General features: G+C 46.3%; 2 protein-coding genes and 1 long non-coding RNA gene across 5 annotated transcripts in view; 1 reads left to right on the top strand and 2 right to left on the bottom strand.

Moving 5' to 3' along the window:
• SUCO (SUN domain containing ossification factor) overlaps positions 1–13788 on the bottom strand; it is a 41409-nt gene extending 27621 nt beyond the window's left edge. The window contains exons 1-7 of one of the 2 annotated variants that reach the window (XM_083446476.1): positions 13532–13788; positions 11519–11627; positions 10105–10209; positions 7085–7230; positions 5585–5725; positions 4455–4599; positions 2575–2686 (exon numbers count right to left, since the gene is read on the bottom strand). In XM_083446476.1, the coding sequence (XP_083302602.1) occupies positions 2575–2686; positions 4455–4599; positions 5585–5725; positions 7085–7230; positions 10105–10209; positions 11519–11627; positions 13532–13599 (826 nt within the window). In that variant the 5' untranslated portion in view covers positions 13600–13788. The remainder of the gene's footprint in view (positions 1–2574; positions 2687–4454; positions 4600–5584; positions 5726–7084; positions 7231–10104; positions 10210–11518; positions 11628–13531) is intronic. The other variant, XM_083446477.1, reaches the window with a different exon arrangement.
• A 2007-nt stretch (positions 13789–15795) lies between these two features.
• LOC310680219 lies at positions 15796–17550 on the bottom strand. Its single transcript, XR_014512700.1, has 2 exons — positions 17493–17550; positions 15796–16165 (listed from the first exon to the last, which is right to left on the bottom strand). It is a non-coding gene; the product is annotated as an uncharacterized lncRNA (long non-coding RNA).
• On the top strand, positions 16725–20234 carry PIGC (phosphatidylinositol glycan anchor biosynthesis class C). 2 transcript variants are annotated; one of them, XM_083446545.1, is made up of 2 exons: positions 16725–16881; positions 18455–20234. In XM_083446545.1, the coding sequence occupies exon 2, from the start codon at positions 18558–18560 to the stop codon at positions 19449–19451; it is 894 nt and encodes a 297-aa protein (XP_083302671.1). In that variant the 5' UTR covers positions 16725–16881; positions 18455–18557; the 3' UTR covers positions 19452–20234. The 2 variants fall into 2 exon arrangements, with proteins under 2 accessions (XP_083302671.1, XP_083302672.1); XM_083446546.1 differs by lacking the exon at positions 16725–16881 and adding an exon at positions 17639–18033.
• The last annotated feature ends 2209 nt before the right edge of the window (positions 20235–22443 follow it).

Here is a 22443-nt window from a genome sequence, read left to right as displayed (position 1 = left end):
GGTTGCGCTCCACGGCGACCCGGAAGTAACGGATCGTGTTACTTCTGGCTTTTGCCGCTCGCGCATATGCTCAAAATGACGTGACGCGCATGCACAGAAGTGACGAATCACAACCTGTGCACGCAGAGACATGGGTTGCGTTCACTTCAGGATGTGAACGGGGCTCTGGAATGGATGCCGTTTGCATCCAGAGGTACCACTGTACTCTCATTTTGACTCAAGAAAATCACCATTTTATAGTTCAAATCGGGGGGAATAAATACAGTAAATTAACAAAAGTACAAACGTTTACAAAATGTTTAGGGGTATCTGTACCCCTGCATCCCCCAGAAAAAAAAGCATTGAACTCAGGTATGTAAGCTAGGTGCCAAACAACACACTGAAATCTAGGTTGTGGTCGCCACAACAGAATGTCTGTTCACCAGTGGGTTGGACTAAATGACCCCTGGGGTCCCTTCCAATGCTACAATTCCATGGTTTCAGCTACACTGCTTGACTGTGGCTTGCTCTTACAGCAATTCACTTGTCCCAGTAGGCTAGGAGAAACACACACAGTTGAAACTGAAATGGTTACAGTGGTACCTCGGGTTACATAGGCTTCATGTTACAGACTCCGCTAACCCAGAAATATTGCTTCAGGTTAAGAACTTTGCTTCAGGTTGAGAACAGAAATTGTGCTCTGGCGGCGCAGCAGCAGCAGGAGGCCCCATTAGCTAAAGTGGTGCTTCAGGTTAAGAACAGTTTCAGGTTAAGTACGGACCTCCAGAATGAATTACGTACTTAACCCGAGGTACCACTGTATTAACTATGGACTAAGACAGAGGTTTGCCAACTGTGATCGCCAACTTAGCGCCCAGAGATCTCCACATGCTCGCAGTTGGAGCCCTGCCAGTAGCAAAATGTGCATGGTTAATTTTGAACACTGCACCAAGTAGAAACTAGAAGATTAGGGAGATGAGTCAAGTGGGGTTTTAATCTCAAGCAGGTGTGCGTATGAGAAAATTCACAGCAAAGTACAAAAGAGAACTAAGAATACGTGATTCGGTTACTTGCACTAATGCTGGAATAGGGGATTGTGTCAAAGGCAGCACGGAGAAGGTGGGCTTGGGTCAGTGATTTGGGGAGGAAGAGAGGCAGCACCCCATGAGCCAAGGTGGCCTGGACGCAGCACAGGAGCATGGCTTGCACCCGGCCTGCACACCCCACCCAGTTCAGCCTGTCCCATTAGACAGCCACAGGCTGGCTCTGCAGCCCTTCCACATGGGAAGCCCAATTTCTGTAGGCCAGAATGTCCTAGTTTTATTCAACAAAGTAAATAACTAAAGGGGGTGCCCAAATTCTTATTTCTGATATCGCAATGTGGGAAAATGAAACAAGGGTCCTTAAAAAACAAATTAGGGAACACGTCTGTCATATCAAAAATAAAAACTGGGCACCCTTTGGTTTGTTCTTTTACGGTACAAAATACTTAATCAGTTGCATTTAGACAACCATTTCAGCCCTTGCTTAATGGGAGATCTATCTAACAGAAACTGCTATGACTAAAGGCTGTGTTGTAAAAACAGAGCACCCCTTACATCTCCCTTCTGTAGGGCTGGGATACTTATGATGTCTTAGTGAGCTGGTTATTATGCCAGCAGACCAAGGACACGGAAGGCAAGACCACAGTTCCAGGGGGGGAACTGATCTCTGCACAGCTGATTACACTACAGCCGTATGTTTATCTAGATCAGGGGTTCTCTATCTTTCTTCCCATGGACTGAAAATTACTGGCCACCCCTGACCCCAGTCACAAAACGGTGGTGAAAAAGTTCCTTAGCTCAGTGCTCCTCAAGCTAAGTACAGGACCTGGCTCAGGAAACACCGTGGCTCAGTCTCTCCATTGGAGGCAGAATTTCCTGATCCAGAGTCTCTACGTGGAAAAGACTTTTTATAAATATATTTCCCCTCGCCATGCCTCTCATCCTGGCATTTCTTCTCCCATTCTCCTTTCACTTGCACCTTAATCCTCCACTCACCCACAACATGCCAGTTTCCTTCCTCCCTGGTCCTTTAACATTCACTTTTTCCTCCTCTCTTCCCCGCTTCACAATCTTTTATCTTGCTTTCCGATTTCCTTCCTCTCAAAGCAGAGAGGCTTTCCTTTTCCTGCTGCTTCCCAGCCACCTTCACTCAGCACGCAAGGAGTGGATGGAGCTGGCCCTGGTCCAGCCCAAAGGCTACAGCTGGGCTAGCAGGAAGAGGAGGCAGGTGAAGAGGCCCTGCGCAGGCTGGGGCACTGCAGCCCACGGCCCCCAAGTGGTGTTGGGCCCCTGATTAAAATAGACTGGTTAGAGAAAGACAAGCGCTGCATCGCAAAAGGACATTTGTTAACAAAACTCGTGAACAAAACAAAAAATACAGTTATACATAAAACCAGAGTCTCTCCCCCTCTTTGGGAAGGGTTTTGAAAGTTTCTTTTTAAATAAAAAAAGAGTCAGTGCTAAATACTTGATTTTTAAGGGATAAGTCTGTTCAAAGTTTTCAAGAACAACCCAACAACCTCCCCCCCCCAAAAAAAACCCCTGAACTCACTCTTTTCTTTTTCCACTTCCATAACCTGCTTTTTCCATTCATCAAAAGTGGGAATATCTCCTGGATCCTTTGGGCTTATTACAGAAGTTGGGTCAATTTCTCCTACTTTTCTCTGCAAGGTTTTCAGATATTAACAAAAAACAACAAGACAGGCAATAAGGCAAGCAATCAAAACAGTGCAAGGCTTCAAGAACCAAACATTAAAAGGCAAGTTATGCCCAGCAGGCTGCATGATAAGCTGACCATTCTATTGCATAGCAGTGCTTTTACAATTTTTCTTATTGTTATTTTGCAAAACATAGCTTGTGTTTGGGGGGAATGTGATGTGGAAAATGTGCTGGTTAGAGAAAGGAATGAAATGTGTGCCCTACTATACTTTTGAGACCTTAAGGCACTCAGTAGTACTCAGGCTATCATGAAGGGAATAAATAACCCAATCACTTACAAGGTTGTAGATACCAAAACAGAGAATCTAGTACAGCCTTCCCCAGCCCGTTGCCTCTAGATGTTCTGGATTGCAAATCCTATCAGAACCAGCTGAGATGGTCAGAGCTTATGGGAGCTGTAATCTAAAACATTTAGAAAGCACCAGTTTGCTGAAAGCTACTACATATTTACAGTAAGAAAGGAGTGGAGTTTTATGCTTTTCGCAATGCCATTGACTTTTCTGCTTTTTCTGTTTTTCCTTTAAAATCATAAAAAGGATAAGCCATGAACTCTGTATGTTTCAGAGTGAATTTCTGTAATGCCTGCATTGTTCATCTTCAACTGAGAAGAAATATGTTGATTTAACAATGGTTTTCTATGTTCACTCAAGTTCCAAAATGCTGGGAAACTACAGTTGTTAAGGACCAACCTTTTACAAATGTTTTATTTAGGTCGTTTTTTAAAAAAATGGTATGGTATCCTATCTTGTGGTTAGTTTCAGTTTTGCCACCACTTTGCAGCTAGATGACTGTCCAAGCAGAGCAGTGGAGCCAAGTTCCAGGTGGGTCTGTTGACCGGAACAGTCACACAAGAACCTGTCCATGCAACTGTAGCTCTTCCTGTATACAACCAAATCTGGAAGGAGTCTGCCCTCCAGTTCCAAGGTAGGGATGAAGATGGAACGAAGCAGCTGATTCCAACAAGCATTTCAAGTTTAGTGTCTGGGGTGGTGCATTTTATCTGCTGGTCTCAGCACTGTTTTTGCTGTAGTTACTGTATTTTGAATGTGCTTTCACATGAAAGCAGGAGAGTAATGTTAAAATAAAATCAACAGTAAGGTAAAGGGACCCCTGACCATTAGGTCCAGTCGTGGCCGACTCTGGGGTTGCGGCGCTCATCTCGCTTTATTGGCCAAGGGAGCCGGTGTACAGCTTCCGGGTCATGTGGCCAGCATGACTAAGCCGCTTCTGGCGAACCAGAGAAGAACACGGAAACGCTGTTTACCTTCCCGCCGAAGCGCTGCCTATTTATCTATTTGCACTTTGAGGTGCTTTCAAACTGCTATGTTGGCAGGAGCAGGGAGTGAGCAACGGGAGCTCACCCCGTTGAAGGGATTCAAACCGCCGACTTTCTGATCGGCAAGTCCTAGGCTCTGTGGTTTAACCCACAGCGCCAGCTGCGTCCCATAAAATCAATAGTAGTGCTTGGCATTTTCCACATTTGAAATATGAGCATCATCTGCTAGTGGACGAAAGTAAGCTGCAACAGAAGCAGCGCGTTAAGTACCTGCCCATTTAAAGTAAGCACTGAGAAGCAATACTGTAGAAAGTATAAAGCTGAGAAATGTCAAACCACAAAGGGAGCAAAATGTTCTTTGAGATTTAGTGTGAGAGATAAACATTTACTTGAACCATTTGTATCCCTACAGGGTGTTTGGGGTTATTATCACCTACCTCCCCTCTTATGTTACCCGAAGCATTCAGTGCAGATTTTGGAGTGGTCTTTTGCTCAGTTGCAGGAACTTTGGGTTCGAATTCTGATTTAGTTATCTTTCCCTTTCCATGTGAAGATATATTTTCTATATGTTGACCTACAAGGCTGAAAATACAGCAACATCAGAAACATCTGACTCAAAATATTTTTACATATCAATACATAGAATACAGACAGCACAGAATTCTCACCGAGAACCAGTCAGTTGCTATTGAACTTGATAAAGTAAGTGTTTTAGTGAAGAGCAGCAATATTCCAAGTATGGTCTCAACTGTGAAAAAAGTCTGTCCTCCAACACGGACAGGCAATGCAAGCCAGAGGAAGCCTGCTTAGCCAAGGATGCTGGTAAAACTTTTGCTTCTGACATGTGGTCAGAAGTATTTCAAGTACAGTAATGCTGCCCCTCATTAACCTTATTGAAGGGGCAGAAAAAGAAAATCAAACCTGCAAGGTCAGGCAATAAAAAGCTGTTCTGAGTCACTGACTTTGATTATCTAGAAATACATTGTTAGTCAAGGATAGCGTTAGATTATTTACTTGAGCATATACTGGGGGGGGGGGTCTTTAAGGACTAGGTTTGTTTTTATTTTTTATCTATTACTATCTGTTAGTCACAGGGCCGGATTTACGTTTGATGAGGCCCTAAGCTACTGAAGGTAATGGGGCCCTTTATATGTCCAGCTGTCCTTTGTCAACAACAAATTGTTGCTGGTTTTTTTGTGTTGAATATATGCTATATGGTAATTTACGGACCTAATAGGTATCTCAAGCCATTTGCACATAACAAAATATGTATTTTATCAAAGTAATTGTTGAACTGAAATACAATTAAGAAGCATATAAATAGTGAGATAATTACTATTACATCCAGGGTTTTTCCCCCCTTTAAGTTTTTTGGGGGCCCCCAAGAGAGTGGGGCCTTACGCTACAGCTTGCTTAGCTTACACATAAATCCGCCACTGGTTGGTCACCTTGCATCTCTTTGAATAGACATGAAAATTAAAAGAAGAAGAAGAAGAAGAAGAAGAAGAAGAAGAAGAAGAATGAAATCAATGGAACAGCCTATGGCAGCAGTTATTTTAATACTCACCCCTCTGGAGAAGTATCAAGAGACGAAGAGTCACCCTGAGGCTGGCCCTCAAGTGCCCCACCCAGGTCACAGTCAGGCTCTGAGTGCTCTGCTTCAGCAGAGCTAGCTACAGGGATATCAGCACTGGAGTTTTCTATTGCACTGAAGGAAAAGAAAACAAACATGCTTTTTACTCCTATGAAATAACTAATATTTTTGCTAGAATTTCTAATACCTTGACACATCAAAGCACCCTTGTATTAAAGCAGTTGCCTGGTAACCACAGAAGACAAAGAACTGCATATAGCCCAATATATGAAACGAGGCAGTGAGGGAACATCTTTTATACGTTTTTACATTTTTGCATATATTTGTATATACTGCCTTGAGTCCCAGTCTGCGAGAAAGGAGGGATAATAATATTAATAAATAATGCATCCAACCCTCAATTAGTCTGTTGAGAGGAAGAGTACTCTTCTACTCAAATGACTTATTCTATTATTTCTTGCAGAAAGTGTGCAATTGTAGGGAATTTGTTTAGGGAAGCTTTTAATGTTTAATAGGTTATTGTATTTTAGTGTTCTGTTGGAAGCCGCCCAGAGTGGGTGGGGTATAAATAAATTATTATTATTATTATTATTATTATTATTATTATTATTATTATTTCACTGGCATTATTAGAAATGTCAATAGTGAATCTTTAGCTATGGAGCAATACTACCCCTGTCAATATAATTCAACTTAAAACAAATGCAGTTTCCTAACTTTAATGTGGTATCAGTTGCTGCCATGAATGAATCAAGTCAGAGAGTCAACAGTTGATAACCTCGTGTAGTTTCCTTAAAGTGCATATATATAATACATAATGCAGTGTGTTGGCTACCTATGTCAGGCTTCGAGGAATAGGATCCCTCCCCTGGTGGCAGTAAATAAGCAGATCAAATGAAAGGAGAATTCTTACCATTTGTTTCTTTAATAATCACAGCGAGAGACAAAGGAATGCATATCTCTCTAGGAATGGCATTGCTCCCAGTAAAGGTTCACCCCCTCCGTACCCATTAATCTACATCACTCCTACGTCAGGTAATCTGAGCTTGTTGCCACTGTGCTTTCTGTTCTATCACTCTCAAAGCCAGTCTAGTCTTAGGCAAAGGGGGGTCAGGAATGCTTTCTAAAGACAGTGAATCTGCCAGCTGTCTCTCTCCTGGTATTTCCTCTTCTAGCTGTTCCTCACTCACTATTTCCCAGCTTTCCCCCTCAGCACTAGGCCCCTCTGCAAACCACTGTTCTAAATCAATGGGAAGGTTGCGGGGGGGGGGGGGGGCTGCCACCATTTCTCAATCCAGTCCCTGACAATATCTTACAGGTTCACACTTCTTTCAGTTTCTGTTTAGAACAGATGAAAGGTTAATTTTTTAATAGAAAAATTATAAACTGCTTGATCAGAAAGTATCTCCAGCAGGTGAAATGCCTCTTGATGTAATACTATGCAGAAATAGCCAAAAAAATTGAATAGCTTACTTGGGCTGAGAGACTGGTGAGATCTCCGAGGTAGATATGCTGAAAGTACTATCAGGGATATCAGCTACACTAAAAGAACCTTCATTGGAATCCACTGAAGACTGTGCCTCAACTTCAGGTGTCCTCAATTCCTCCATCTCCATGTTCTGTTCAAAAATGTCAATATACACTTTAGAATCAGTTCCAACATCTGCCCAATTTGCAGAATTTATTTTAACTACTCAAAGCATAAAAAGAATAGTGAAGCCTACAAGGCTGCTATTTCACAGGGTAAGCCAACCACAAGCAAGCTGGGACAAGTAAAAACTAACCTTTGAGCCTTAATACAATTCACCATGATAGTCAAGTGGTTCTTCTTACTAAAACTACATATATGAAATGCTGCTATCAGGACCTATTTGTTGGGACGGGGGCAGCACTCAACTGCATTAGCCTAGCAAATACTTAAGGTTCCTTGTGGAAAATTCAAGTGCTTCTTATTCTCATAGTGCCAGTAGACTTGGCAGCGCAGTCCACAAAGGAAATGAGCATTCCTCAAATCTTTACATCCCATCTAGAAATCTGCATTTCCCTAACTAATTTTACACTTGGACTGCAAGCAGATTAAAGACATTTGAAGCCATCAATTTACATGTGACAGATAAGCGACTTCTTCATATTGCCAGTAAGGGTTGTTGTTTTTTTAATAGCATCAGTATCGCTTGCCTGTGACCATAGGTCTTTCAACTGTCATTGCTCACAGGTTCTGAAACCTGCATAGAGCAATGTTCAGAACCTTCTAGAGGTGGGTGAGAAAATGCTTTTTGGCAAGAGGATTACCCCCAGTCCTCCAGGAGGGGTGTGGCCCCTGCCTATTCACTCGGTTGCTAATAAGACTGCTGCAGCACGTAAGAAGAAAGCTAGAGAAAGAGAAAGCAGCTCAGAGGATACAAGGACTGTGGGGAAGGAGGACCACTTAAGCTACAGGAGAGCAAGCTACCTTTCTTCTCCAAGGTCCCTGTGCAGGAGCACGTAAGGGAGAAGAGCAAGTTCTCCTGCTGAGAGCCGGGGCAAGTGGCTTAGGGAACCAGAGAGCTCAGGCAGCCCAAAGGAGGCACCTGTTCACACCCAAACATCCTGTGCCCGGTGCTAAACAAAGGCAGCCCTGCAGCTCAGCAACCGTACTGCACTTAGTACTCTCAACAAGAATAAAAATCATGTTATAATTTATACCCCACCCATCTGGCTGGGTTCCCCAGTCACTCCTTGAGAAAAGCCTCTATACAACGACTGCCCTAAACAGGATTAGCAGCCAAACCAGCTCTACCTAGTTCAATGGTGGAAAAGACCCACTGCAGAAATGTTGCTGATGCTGACTTTCCCTTGAGGGCTCTCACAGCAGAGAGATGCCAGGGTTGGAGCTGAGCAGCCACAAAGGCCAGTTGGTCAAAGGGCTTTGCTGGTATTTATTGTTTAATTCCTTTTTAAACCTCTGTGAGGGCACTCATTTGATATACCCATTTTATGAAGTAAATAACGGGGTGAAAACAGTATACAGTGGTACCTCAGGTTAAATACTTAATTCATTCCGGAGGTCCGTACTTAACCTAAAACACCACTTTAGCTAATGGGGGCCTCCTGCTGCTGCTGCGTGCCGGAGCCCGATTTCTGTTCTTATCCTGAAGCAAAGTTCTTAGCCTGAAGCACTATTTCTGGGTTAGCAGAGCCTGTAACCTGAAGCGTCTGTAACCTGTATGTAACCACTGTAGCTTCCACAGAGGTGGTGCCCGAAAGGAAGATAAAAGGCTAAATAAATCCTTCAAACCCTTCAGCCAATAGGAGCAAAACAACCTTTAAACTGTATGATGAATCAGCCTCCTTCCCACCTCCCACAGTGGCAGCTCCTTCACACCCGACACTCAGACAGGCTCTCTGAGGTGCAGATTTACTCCAGAATAAAAACCTTTCACACACACCCCATGGCTCCCTCTCCCCTTTGCTCTTTCTCAGTCTCCTCCCTCGTGTAGAGAAGCACAAGCACAGCTGAGCCACAGAGACACACACACACCAGTCTCTTCAGCACCCCAACCCCACAACATTCCCTCCAGCCTCTCTCCCCTCATCCCTGGTGGTGGAAAGGACCCTCTGTGTGGATCTTCCCCTCCCCCCATGCAATGGGGGGAGGGAAGGGGAGAGGGGAGAGAGAGTGGGAGGGAGGGAGAAGTCAAAAAATGTAAAGGACCCCTGGACGGTTAAGTCCAGTCAAAGGTGACTATGGAGCTGAGGTGCTCATCTCACTTTTTAGGCCAAAGGAGTCGGCATTTGACCACAGACAGCTTTTCCAGGTCATGTGGCCAGCATTACTAAACAGCTTCTGCCGCAACTGAACACTGTGACGAGTGCCAGAGTGCACGAAAACGCCGTTTACCTTCCTGTCACAGCGGGACTTATTTATCTACTTGCACTGGTATGCTTCCAAATTGCTAGGTTGGCAGGAGCTGGGACAGAGCAACAGGAGCTCACCCCAGCATGTGGATTCAAGTCACCGACCTTCCGATCAGCAAGCCCAAGGGGCTCAGTGGTTTAGACCACACATGTGAGGCACTTTTCCAATAGCTACCTAGGGGAAAGTTCCCCCCAAATCCCGTCCTCCCTCCCTCCCTCTCACAGCAGCAGATGAAGGAGAGAAGGAAGCCCAGCTGAAGCAAACCAGGTAGGGCAGGCGCAGCCACATGGAGGAGGGGAAGCATCTAGAGTCATGCAGGGAGGCATTCAACTTCTGTGACTGCAGGGCCTACCAGCTGACCCACACAGCAGAGCAAGCAGTGGCAGATCACTCAGGCAGCAGGCAGAAAATTGTATCTCAAGTTTTATCAGACACAGCACAGCGCGACAAGACTTCTGAAACTGCTTGCCCACGGGCCATTCCCTATAGCGGAACATGTCTAGCGCCAGGGGAGTTTCAAGCGCTGCTATGACCGCTCCAAAGCTCAGAGGCATGGATCATGGCTGAAAGAATAGGCATATCCCCAAAGACTTGCCTCTTTTTGCTTTGTGCAGTCAACTAAACATTCCTCAGGATGGGTGTTTATACTGGAGTCAATGTGTTCCAAAGACAATGTTCCAATGGATCCATGGGTCTCCTCCTAGTGGAAAGATACAGAAATATATTTAGATAGATGCAGCTGCCAAGCTTTGCTGGGAAACTTCGGCTCTGAGGAGGTACTTTTAATCCTAAAAGACATTTTTTAGTCTAATCTTTCACCATTTTGCATGCACCAAAGAGTGTCTTCAATTGTTTAAGACCTTACAATGACTGACATTTAGCAAACACAAAGAGACCTCTGGCATCTTAAAAAACAAAAACATTATGGCCAAAGTTGATGCAGACTGATGCCATAGGCCAGGTGTCAGCAACCTTTTTCAGCAGGGGGCCGGTCCACTGTTCCTCAGACAGTTCCTATGCCCCACAAATAACCCAGAGATGCATTTTAAATAAAAACACATATTCCACTCATGTAAAAACACCAGGCAGGCCCCACAAATAACCCAGAGATGCACATTCTACTCATGTGAAAATACGCTGATTCCCAGGCCATCCGCGGGCCAGATTTAGAAGGCAATTGGGCCGGATCTGTCCCCCAGGCCTTAGTTTGCCTACCCATGCAATAGGCAGTGTTTCTCAAACTTGGGTCCCCAGCTGTTGTTGGGAGTACAACTCCCATCAGGGAACTGTAGTCCAGCAACAGCTGGAGACCCAAGTTTGAGAAACACTGTCATAGGGTGACATCTAATGGAGTTAGCTGGCCTACAGGGTTATTCCTGCTGCATGAGGAGGACTTCTCTTCCTCTTCTACCCCATTCAGTTCCTACCAAATTCACTCTGGAGAGTCCAATCGCATGACATTGGATAACATACATAATATATGTAATTAAAATAGTTATTCTTCAAGGGGTCACAAGGCCTGTTGCAACAAAAACAATCAAGGCCACCCTTGTGTAAATCTTTAACAACGGCTGCACCTGCAGAAGAAGAATTCCCAACTACCCACAGTGGTGACATCAAATCCATTCTGAGAGATGCTCGAAAGGCCTAGCCTGGGGGATTGTCTGATTTTATCTTCTCAGATACACGTGGCAAAGATCCTGCTGTCACCACCAGAAGAGGCTTTTGGGAGGGCCATTTCACAGAAGCTACTTTGGATGTAACTCAAGAGAGATGGCCAAGGAACCTTAAGACACAGATAAGCTTGTTTTAGAAAATCATTAGGTTTCAATAATTTAGGTTCCATGATGTATAGAAAAAGAAAGCCATTCTGAGTTGTTGTTTCAAATTTAAACATTTCCTCTCAATTTAAAGCAGCATATAAATAATCCTGCAAGGACGACATTTTTCATGTCATATTCTGCATGCAAGTCCCCAATAAAGCTGTTCAGTTTCTTCCAGGCAGTTACCTTTTCCTGCATGTTCTTGTCCATGTCTGCCAAGGGACAGTTCTCATTTGGTAAATGCAAAGAGCCAGAGGAAGGACTCTCTTTACAAAAGACATGCCAGCTGGGTAATCTGTTAAAAGAACAAAACCACACTTACACAGACAGTACAGTTACATCATAGCTGATGCCAGGAGAAGGCGAGGCAAGGATGATGAAATATGCCCTAGCCGCAAAAAAAAAAAAAAAAAAGTTACCTACTCAACTCCTGTTTTGCCCCAAAAGGGCATTGGATGCACCCTCACAAATACAGCCTGAAAAGTGAGGGGTCAGAGTATGAGCATTCCTGGAGAATGGCCTGCATGCGAGGACGAGACAAGCAAATGTTGTACTAATCTTCAAAATGGTGAAAGAGGAAGACCCAAAAAACCTAAATACTGGATAGTCTAACTCTGACATAAGGGAATAAACTAGAACATATTATAAACGAGTCAATCTGCAAATATCTTTATAATATAGTGATTTGTAGGAGTTAGCATGGATTTGTGAAGAATAAATCCTACTAGACTCCAAGCTTAAAGAATTGCTGCCAGAATACATGCTTAAATCAAGTTGGAAGGGCCCTGAGGGTCATCTAGTCCAACCCCCTGCAATGCAGGAATCTCAACTAAAGCATCTATGACATATGGCTACCCAACCTCTGCTTAAAAACCTCCAATGAAAGTTTTCACTTCCCAAGGGAGACTGTTCCACTGTCGAAGAAGCTTACTGTCAGAAAGTTATTCCTAATATTTAGTCACAAACTCCTTTGTTGTAACTTGAATCCATGGGTATTAAGTCTCACCCTCCAGGCGAAAACATTCCTCTTCAACAAGGCCCTTTTAAATGTTTGGGGGGGGATTATTGGTTTATGGGCTTTTTGTTGTTCTTTTTATTATGTATTTTGTGTTTTTATCTTGTATTTTTATGTTGTGAACTGCCCTGAGATCCATGGATGAAGGGTGGTATACAAATGTAATTAATTAATCAGTTATTCATAAATAATGAAAGGATTAAGCCCCCAAATATCTGCTGAATAAGCTGCTTATGTGAGCAGATTATCTGGAAGCAAAGGGGGATTCAGATTGGCGCAAGTCATAATGAATCATAAGAATACATACTTGTATCCAGCCTTGCCAATAAAATAAATATACGCCAGCCTACAAACATACTGTTAGTGCATATGGTTGTATGTACCTAAGTGTCACAGAACAGCTTTTGTAGCATATCTGGCTTGCTACTCTCCTCCTGAAGATGGAGATCTGTGACTTCATGTTGAAGCTCCACTTATTTCCATCAGAAATTGCCAGTGTTGTGCTTTAGCTACATCTTTGCTCTGCTTTCAAAGCACTCTTACATGCCCGTGGGAGAAAACACATTGATAACAAAGAAGAGCACGTTATTTTTCAAGGCCCACTTCCCCCTCTGACTTTTCTTGTTTAGAATGGTAGTTTAACTAGTTAACATCTATTGCAGGAATGCAGTCCCTCGACAGAAAGCACAATCCTACATGCTAGTTGTTCACTACATTTACAGGGTTATTATGCCAAACACAGATTAACAGCCCCCAAGGTGTACCGCAGGGAAGCCTCCCAGGCTGAAGCAGAACTGGGGAGCAGAAGCTCAAGGGAGTGCCGTGACCCAACATCCCTGCTATGGAGCACGAAGAACCCCAGTCTGTCCTTGCCTGACCCACCGGGCTGAGCTCGCCAAACCCGCTCAGGGGGCTCCTCTGCTCCCCCCGCCAGGAACCCGGGGACCCAGGAACCAGAACTCTTTCCCCGACTCCGCTCCTGCTCTCCCAGGAGCGAACCACGACGGGAAGCCCACGAGCGGAAGCGGAGCAGGATGAGTCCCGCCTCCCGGACCGGCCCAGGCTTTTCCAGCGACTGATCTCAGCTGACAGCCCGCGAAGGCGGAGGAGCCCCAGCAGCGGCCCTCTGGCCTGAGCCCCTGGCCCGGCTGGGACCCCCGTCCCCGGGCGCCGAGGAGACTCACCCGGCCAGGCAGCCCAGGAGGAAGCAGGAGGAAGCCAGGAGCAGCAGCCGGCGGGGAGGCTCCTTCATGGTCTCCGCCGTCTGCCTCGTGGGGGGGCCCGCGGCCGGCGGCGCATCCTCCCGAGGGCCGGGGCGGGCGAGGGGTCCGGCAGCCGCGTCCGCCGCCCGCGCTGGATCCGCGACGCGCTGAGCTGGAATGTGACGCGTCACCGCGAGCGGAGCGGGGGGGGGGGCCGCGCCTGCGCACCAGGACGCTTCCCCTCCGGTTCGAAAGACAACGGCCCAGAGAGGCCGCCGCCAGCCAATCGACAGCGCCCTTTTCTCCAAGGCGGCCGCTGATTGGGCAGCTTTCCCTTTCCCCTCTCCGCCCGCGGACGGGCTGCGCGCTCCCCCGCCCTAAAGCCATGGCGGGGAGGGATAGGCGTCCTGCGGGAACGCCGGAGCGCTCGTGGTTCGCTCTGAAACTGCCTCGGATGTTGCAGGCGGGGTGGGGATGGGGGTGTAGTAGCCAAGGCGCTGCTTTCCTTAAGAGAACTTACGCGCCGTGACCACGAACCGACAAGAGCCTTAAATCGCTTTCGTCGATCAGGCATTCTCTTCGGCAGCTTGCAGCAAGGGCCGCGCGGGGGCGGGGGCTTTTTATAGTCTTCGAGGCCCCCGGCGGCGATGTGACGCAGAGCCTCAAGATCAGGTTATAGAGGCGCACTGAGCGCCCAATTGGCGGGTTCCTCTTGCACTAGGACGCGGGTGGCGCTGTGGGTTAAACCACAGAGCCTAGGACTTGCCGATCAGAAGGACGCCCGTTCGAATCCCGGCGATGACGGGGTGAGCTCCCGTTGCTCGGTCCCTGCTCCTGCCAACCTAGCAGTTCGACAGCACGTCAAAGTGCAAGTAGATACAGTAAATAGGTACCACTCCGGCGGGAAGGTAAACGGCGTTTCCGTGCACTGCTCTGGTTCGCCAGAAGCGGCTTAGTCATGCTGGCCACATGACCGGGAAGCTGGACGCCGGCTCCCTCGGCCAATAAAGCGAGATGAGCGCCGCAACCCCAGAGTCGGTCACGACTGGACCTAATGGTCAGGGGTCCCTTGACCTTTACCTTGTACGATTCTTGGGACTGGGCCCCAGCCTTTACCTGCGGTTGTGACATTGCAAGGGCTGCCCTAGGCTGGTCCTTGGCCAGCACACCTGAGCTCACCGCGTCGGGATGATGGACAGCACTGCTCTATACCTTTTCACAGAAATGCACGCAAAGGCCATACTCACTCACTCATTCATTTCATAAAATCTATACACCGTTTGATTGCAAAAAAATCCACAACCCAACCACATGTAACAACCACATAATCATGAAGGAGACGCTCCATATTTTAATCATTTTAAAAATCAATTGTAACAACTTGAACTAAAGCATTTTTAGTTGCATAATCGTTTTACCATTTTTTTAAAAAGTAGGCTAAAAAGATCAACCCAATATTAAGATGCCAAATGGACAGGCAGTCCATGTTTTTTAAAAGTAAATGTTAACATTTTTATTTTTTAAAAAAATCATTTAAACACAGTATAAGATTGCTAGTTTCCTTCCTCATGGGTCCCAAGTGCCCTCAAAGCCCCAGCAGGTCTTTCATGTTCAGAGTCACAGATCTTTAAAAAACAAAACAAAATAAAAGAGTTCCTTCTAAGGCTACTTAGAAGGAAGATTTCACCAATGTTTCATTCTTTCTCTAAAAAGAGGGTTGCATTTTGAAAAAAGATTGAAGAATTGTAGATGGGGGAAACAGGAGAACAAATTTGATCATGATGTCACATAACAAGTGAACAAAATGCAGTTATTGCATAAACACTTAGTACATAAACACCCACTGTTTTGATGTTTTTGTTATTTGTACTTTCAAAACCTGATCCCATGGTTCTATGAAAATTAACCAAAAATGGCTTCCAGAATAAATAATTTAAATTTTGGAACTAGAAGCTTTAATTTTGAAATTTTGCATTTCAAATTGTGTGAATTCATTACCCATTCCCTTCTATCGCCTTCTGTTGACTTGTCCCTGTTTTCTTTTGTTTTCCACAATCTAGCTCTGTGTATGAAGAAATTCACTTCATCTCCTATCACAAATTCTCACAATGGAAATTTCCCAGTTGGCAGACTTTGGGAATTAAGCTGCATGGATCCTGAGTGTATATATATGTCTTCTCACTCAGGAAGGGAGCATTCCGTGCTGCTAACACAGTGACTGACTTCACGCCTAGAGGCGCACTCCATTGTCTCTCAAGACAGACGGATGCCAACCAACAAGCTGAAGGGACTCCAGCAAGTTCAGTCTCTCTCCACTTCCCTCACTTAGGCCACTGCATGGCAAGACTTTGGAGCCTGCACTTTGGGCACATGGGCCTTCTCAGCTTTGAGGCAAGGGGGCTTGTTTTGTTACCTACAAGCCAGCCTGTTTTGATTCCAATTTGCTATATGAAACATTTTTATGGCCCTGGGAGAGAAATCTGGAAAGGCATCAGAAGCTATTGCAAGATGGGAGGCGGAGCAACCTAAAATCCCAAATGTCCCATAGGGTCTCCAGCTAGGAATCTCTAGTTTTGAAATCAGAGACCACTATTGCCACGCTGTCCCCAGCTACACCTGCATCATCATCATGTGATCATCATGTGAGGTGCAGGTAGTGGACCTTATCCAGCAAGAACAGGAGTTACCTAAGCGTCATTCAAAACCAGTTTGCTGAGTGGGCTTCATTTACTATCACCAAAATGACCTTTGCACGTATACTTGTGCTGCTGACGCTGCAATCTTACATATGCTTCCTAGAACGTGAACCACACTGAACTTTGGGAGAGCTTAATTATGAGTAAATATATTTAGTACAAGCCTGATTATATCTGATGCTTCTGTCTGTTGAGAAAATCGGGTTCAGTAGCATCATATGGAACCTTTTTCATCAATTTGCCCACTCCCACTGCCTGTGTGTTCTGGGAGCCCTATTCCTCCCACAGCCATTTTTAGGAGGCCCACTCATCACCCTCACAAGATACTTGGAAGGAAAAGCTGACACTTCTTAGCACTTTCCCAGACGGATGTGCACACCAAGAACACTGGGTTCCCCTGCTCTTCTCAGCGGATCTGAATGCATTGATCAGAACCTTTTCTCCTGCGGGATTTCCTGTAATCTGAGGTTACTGAGGATAAGGGCTGGTTTGAATTTGATTTAACTTCCACTGAAAACATCAGCACTGACAAAAAAAGATTATTGCCAAAAGGTGCCCTGCTGGAGGGTGACAGCTTACAGGCACACAGGCCACCTGGTGACAACGATGCCAAAGTCCGTTTGCTCTAGCTAGCAGGTAAAGCTACTGAATCAGATGATGGCAGCATATTTGACCCATGACATAATACAATTGGTAGCCAACAGAGGCGTATGTCATAGGACAGAACCCTGCCCTATGTCCGGTGGTCATGCTTGACCCAGAAACCTATGCACAGGTGAAAGGACTTTTTTTCTCTGAGCATGCAAATGTGTCAAATTGAGTCAAAATGTCCATTTAGTACATGCACAAGGCTTCACCCCCCCCCCCCAATATTTTACCCCAAAATGCCAACCACTTGAAACTTGAGTTTGCAGGTGTCTGAATTTATGGCAGGAATTCCTCCTAGGGTTAGGCAGGTACTATCTGTCTTTACACCTGAGCCAAGTGGGATGAATGGGCACTATCCCCGGGTCAATAAACCTATTTACAACAAATATAAACCCCGGGACACGCGGTCTGATCCTATATTTACTTATAGCACTGCATTCCAGGGGGCTCACTCCCTAGTGTGTGTTCAGTGAGTTCTCTTATGTCGCTGAAAATCTGGGGGGGGGGGATTATTATTTTAAAGTTCCACAATATTTTAGCCATTCTTACTTAAGAAACGGGTTTCCTGGATGTGAACCTAAACCAGCCAGTAAACGTACCAACTTCTCACCGGGGCCGACCAGATGCGTCGGTGGGAACCCCTTCCTTGAGCCCGGCCCAGCCCGGCTGTCCTGTGGGAGGGAGTTCCCCAGCTCCCCTGGACCAGCGCCTGCCCGGGAGAAGCCTCGCCTCTCCTTCCCGGGGCGCCTGCGCGTCCGGATGCGCTGCTCGCCCGGGAGGGGAGAGGAGCCGCCTTGGCGCACGAGAAAGGGAGGCGGGGAGCCGCCACCGGCCTCCTTCTCGGCCTCCCCCGCCAGGCACCCGGGCGTCCCTCCTCCCCGCCCCGGGCGCGCGCCTGCCAGCCCGCGCTCTCGCCGGCTTGGGCTGCCAGCTGCGTTGTGCGCCGATCCGGGAGCCGCCGCCGCCGCCGCGGCCTGGCCGGCTGGGGCCCCGAGGGATCGGCGGCCCGTGGGAATCCCGGGGATCCCTGGCTTGGGAAACGGAGGGATCTCCAGCCCCGCAAGTCGGTTCCAGGCAGCTGGCGGAGGGACGCTGGCACTGGATCAAGAGGCGGAAGTGAACGGAAATGGCACCATAAAGGTATTTTCATGCTGGGAGCTAAACACACACACGTGTAAGGTACCTCCTCCCCCTTTCGGTTTCCCCCGAACAACTTTCACGTGTGTGCCCAGCTTGCACAAGAGGAGGCCAGAGATTTTGGGGTGCTATATATGAAAGAACACATGGAGCCTAAATACCAAATCCTTGGCGTGTTTGCTCCCAAGTAAAGCCAACAGATTTTGTTGACTTCTGGTTACTGATGATAATGAAGGGCAGGAGGAAGGAGAAGCCAAGCAATGTGACTGCCTAGGAGGAGCCAAGATAGTGGGCCCTGTTTCCGAAACAGTCGGGTGGTGGGGTCCCCAAGTGTTGTAGTACAGCTTCTCTCTGTGGCCATGGGAACTGACTGCTGTGCTTTTAACCTGCAGATCTTGGCTTGATGGACTTGTTTTCTTTCTAGGTGCCAGCAGTGACCTAGAAAACCAGGGACAAGTCTGGGCATGGGTTTCATCATCCATTGATGTTGTAAGGAAGAGCCGTGAGACAGGGACTTGGCCGGAATCATGCTGCCTGCTCAGCTGGGACCAAACACACGGCCGCGCTGGCAGAAAGTGTTGTATAAAAGGCAGCCCTTTCCTGATAACTATGTGGACCAGAGTTTCCTAGAGAAGCTACGCAAGAACATCCATGCCCGCAAGTACCAGTACTGGGCGGTGGTGTTTGAGTCCGGAGTGGTCATACAGCAGCTGTGCAGCGTCTGCGTCTTTGTCGTCATCTGGCGGTACATGGATGTGGGGCTGCTGGCTCCCCAGTGGTTATTTGGCGCTGGCTTGGTGACTTCCTTGATAGGTTACGTCCTTTTTGATGTATTGGACTCGGGAATGGGGAGAAACCAGAGCGGCCAGACGCGTTGGGCAGATCTGAAAAACACGGTGGTGTTTGTGGCCTTCACCTACGGCTTCTCCCCAGTGTTGAAAACACTGACTGAGTCCATCAGCACAGACACAATTTATGCCATGTCTTCTCTCATGCTCCTAGGACATCTGATCTTCTATGACTACGGCGCCAATGCTGCCATTGTGTCCAGCACTCTGTCCCTTAACATGGCCATCTTTGCCTCGGTCTGCTTGGCCTCGCGGTTGCCTCGCTCCTTGCACGCCTTCGTCATGGTGACATTCGCTATCCAGATCTTTGCCCTGTGGCCCATGCTGCAAAAGAAGCTCAAAGCCCGGACTCCCCGCTGCTATGTGGTCGCCACTTTGCTCTTTGCTCTGTCTGCCTTGGTGGGCCTGCTGACCATCTCCAGCGTTGGCATGGTTCTCTTTGCCCTTCTTCTCGTCTCCATCTCCTGCCTGTGTCCTTACTGCCTCATCAAGCTGCAGCTCTTCAAAGACAACATCCACGGGCCTTGGGATGAAGCTGAAATCAAGGAAGACCTCTCCAAGTTCCTCATGTGAAGCAGGCGAGGCCCTAAGAAAGGCAGCTGCTGATGCCAAAACAAAAATAAAACTGCATCTCCGCTGAGATACCGGGGCCTTGTGAGTAGGTGTGGGTCAATCTGAACTTCATTCTATCATTTATTACTGCAGATCATGGCAGAAGTATCAAAGGTTGACATAGCCTAAAAGGACAAGAGTGACCCTGCTACCAGTCTGATCCCAGCCTTGTGTCCTGAAAGGCATTCAGGTCTATGCTGACTTCCTCACACCCTGCATAAAGGCCAGCACATGCTGATTTCGTTACCAGGTACAGTCTGTTCATCCCCTGAATGGAGACCATCAAAATAATGTCAGGGTAATTTGAAGGCAGAGACAAGAGGGAACCAGCTCAGTCACAGCCAGCTAGAAGGAGAGTCTTCCAAGCTCTTAATTTGCAAGATGGTGAGGTGATAAATGGGCATGAACTCTGGGGGAAATACCTTGGGAACTCTGGGAGTTGCTCACCTCAAAGCCTCCTCCCTTCTCCATGAAGGAAAAGGGTAGAAAGGAACCCTAAAATGTGTAGCCAGTGGCTCTCCTAGCTCCCACAAGGACCTTCATTCAGCACCCAAGGAACCAACATGCACGTGCTGAAGGACAGATATACTCTTCCTCCCCGACTCTCCATTTCATCTCTCTTTAGATCAAGGTGTGTGCATTGCAGGATTTGCTGCCTGCTTACATTGCAATTTTGCTGTCTGAAGCAGCACTTATATATAATGCATGTCTCTTCCATGTCATATAATAAGCCAACTTTCTCTATTCCTTTGGTGTGAAAACTTAACATTTCTAAGAGAGCAAAGAAGTTTTGTCTCCTATCAAGCATAACTTTTTTGCCCAGATGTGGGAGGAAAATACCAAAAGTATCCACTTCCTTTTGAAAAGAGATGTCTTTCTACTGAGTTTGTTTACTTGTGAGTAAATAAAATAGCAAGAGGTGTGCATGCATGCCATGAGACCAGTGCGATGTAGCCGCAAGCCCTTTCTTCTGAGTTGTGGTCTCCCTGGTCAGAGCTTAGACACAGCAGCACAAAACCTACAGGAACTGCAAAGACCTTCTGCTCTGTTGAGTTCCCGGCCAATCTGAACCATCCAAGGCACACCTGAAATACTCTAGAGACCCTGATGGAAGAAGCTCAGCATCTGAGGTCTGCCCCCACAGGAGTCCCATTAGTGCTTAGCAGCATCCCTCAAGGATTAGGACCCCCCCCCCCCAATCCTGTACACAGGACCCCCCCCCCCTTTTGCACTCATCTCATATTAAGGGAAACATAATCACCTAGAGTGGGAAAGTTAGATCCCATGGTATGCACTTTTAGATTCCTATGTAAACCCCTCCTCAAGGCGTCCAAACTAAGGGATATGAATATATTTGGGTTCAAATTCTGTGGGGAGGACAGGGAAGATCATACATGTCAGAGAACGGCCGGTGGCGTTATCGCCATGTTCCTTATTTCTCCTACCACCCAATGTTCTATTTTAGATAATGTTTTTTCAAAAAGAAAGAAAGAAACATAACCACAATTGGAGGCAAAGTCACATTCCAATGTTATTTCTTGATTTAAATTCTCTTTCAAAAATGTATATAATGCCCATTGGGATCTGATAGTTTATCCATGGTTTTCACAAGAATTTTATGTCTAACCTTACGTGATAGGCTTGGGGACTGCTAGGGTCTGCTAGACTCGTCTGTTCAAAAAAGAATTTATAAAGAATTTTCCTATTTTCTTAGCTGTGTTTCTTGTATAATTTCATTATTGGTTATGTTGCTCCAAGTGTCCAAGTGGAAGAATTTAGTATAAATCTTGAACAACATTACCAGTTCCTGAATGGCTGAGCTGAAGGGTTTTAATCACTTCTTAATTGCTTTTTTCCTTAAAAAAGATTGCAAAGATTATGTTTTTTTTAAAAAGCCCAATAATGTTCCTGCAGAACAATTCACATTGGGGCTGCTCTGCAATCCACCATCCAAGAATTTGGATGGACCATGAACTAGATGAGGTTATTTTTAGGATTACTGTTAAGAACAGGTAGCTGTACAGTGGATATATGAGCAGCTCTGGAGGGTGGGAGTGTGTGTGTGTGTGTGAGAGAGAGAGAGAGAGAGAGAGAGAGAGAGAGAGAGAGAGAAAGGCCCCACTTTTGTAGTAACTGTTCCTTCAACTTCCAATGCACTGAAGTAACAGCAGCAGGGGGAGCTCCAATATCCTTCAAAGTGACTGGCTGAATGAAATGGAAATAAAGCTGGAGTGGAATGTGCCTGTTTTGGCAAGAGACAGCCCCCTCCCCAATTCACGAGCCTCCGGCCATTTATCAGGGAGAAGAGAGAGCGGCTCTCTCTTGAGACCTTGAAACCCTCTGAAAAATTACTTGGAGGGCACGGAAAACTTCCAGGCACATCTAGCAACCAGAGGGAAACTCGGAAGTTTTCCTGAGACTAGTTCTCTGATGGGTCTGCTGGACTTTTACTTCAGAAGCAAAGACCAGAACATTTGTAACGTTTCCACACAAGTTGGCCGTTTGTGTGAAACTGCCACCCTTTGTTCATTCATTAATAGCAGAGAATCCGAGGGACTTTGCTGCCGGTCCTCTGCATTGCAGAGTTTAATGTGTTGTCTTCTTTACACATGGCATAGTGTATTTAAAATACAGAAATTCAGTTGTATGCCAGCATATCCAATGTGGACGGGCAAAGGGCTTTTGAGGCTGAGGGGACGGGACACCATGTCTTTTAACTGGCAGCCTTCTCCCTGTAGCTGTCACCCTTGGTTCTCATCCCTGTTGAGCATGGCAGCAACATTACTAATAAATAGTCTCTCAGTTATTTCCCAATTGATCAGTTCCTTTTCCTTGCTGGGCAGCTTCAGTAGTTTATTTCCTTGTTATTATTTGTCCTTTATATTTATTAATTAAAAATAATGTCACATTTTCTTTCCATTTTTTCCCAAAACGAGGCCCATAGTGGTGACAT

This window comes from Podarcis tiliguerta (genome assembly GCF_965153285.1).
Source record: "Podarcis tiliguerta genome assembly, chromosome: 6".
Classification (NCBI taxonomy): Eukaryota; Metazoa; Chordata; class Lepidosauria; order Squamata; family Lacertidae; genus Podarcis; species Podarcis tiliguerta.
This window is presented reverse-complemented; position numbering and strand designations above follow the sequence as displayed.

Excerpts from the sequence above, each read along its gene's own strand:
- PIGC (XM_083446545.1), top strand. The coding sequence starts at position 18,558 with ATGCTGCCTGCTCAGCTGGGACCAAACACACGGCCGCGCTGGCAGAAA.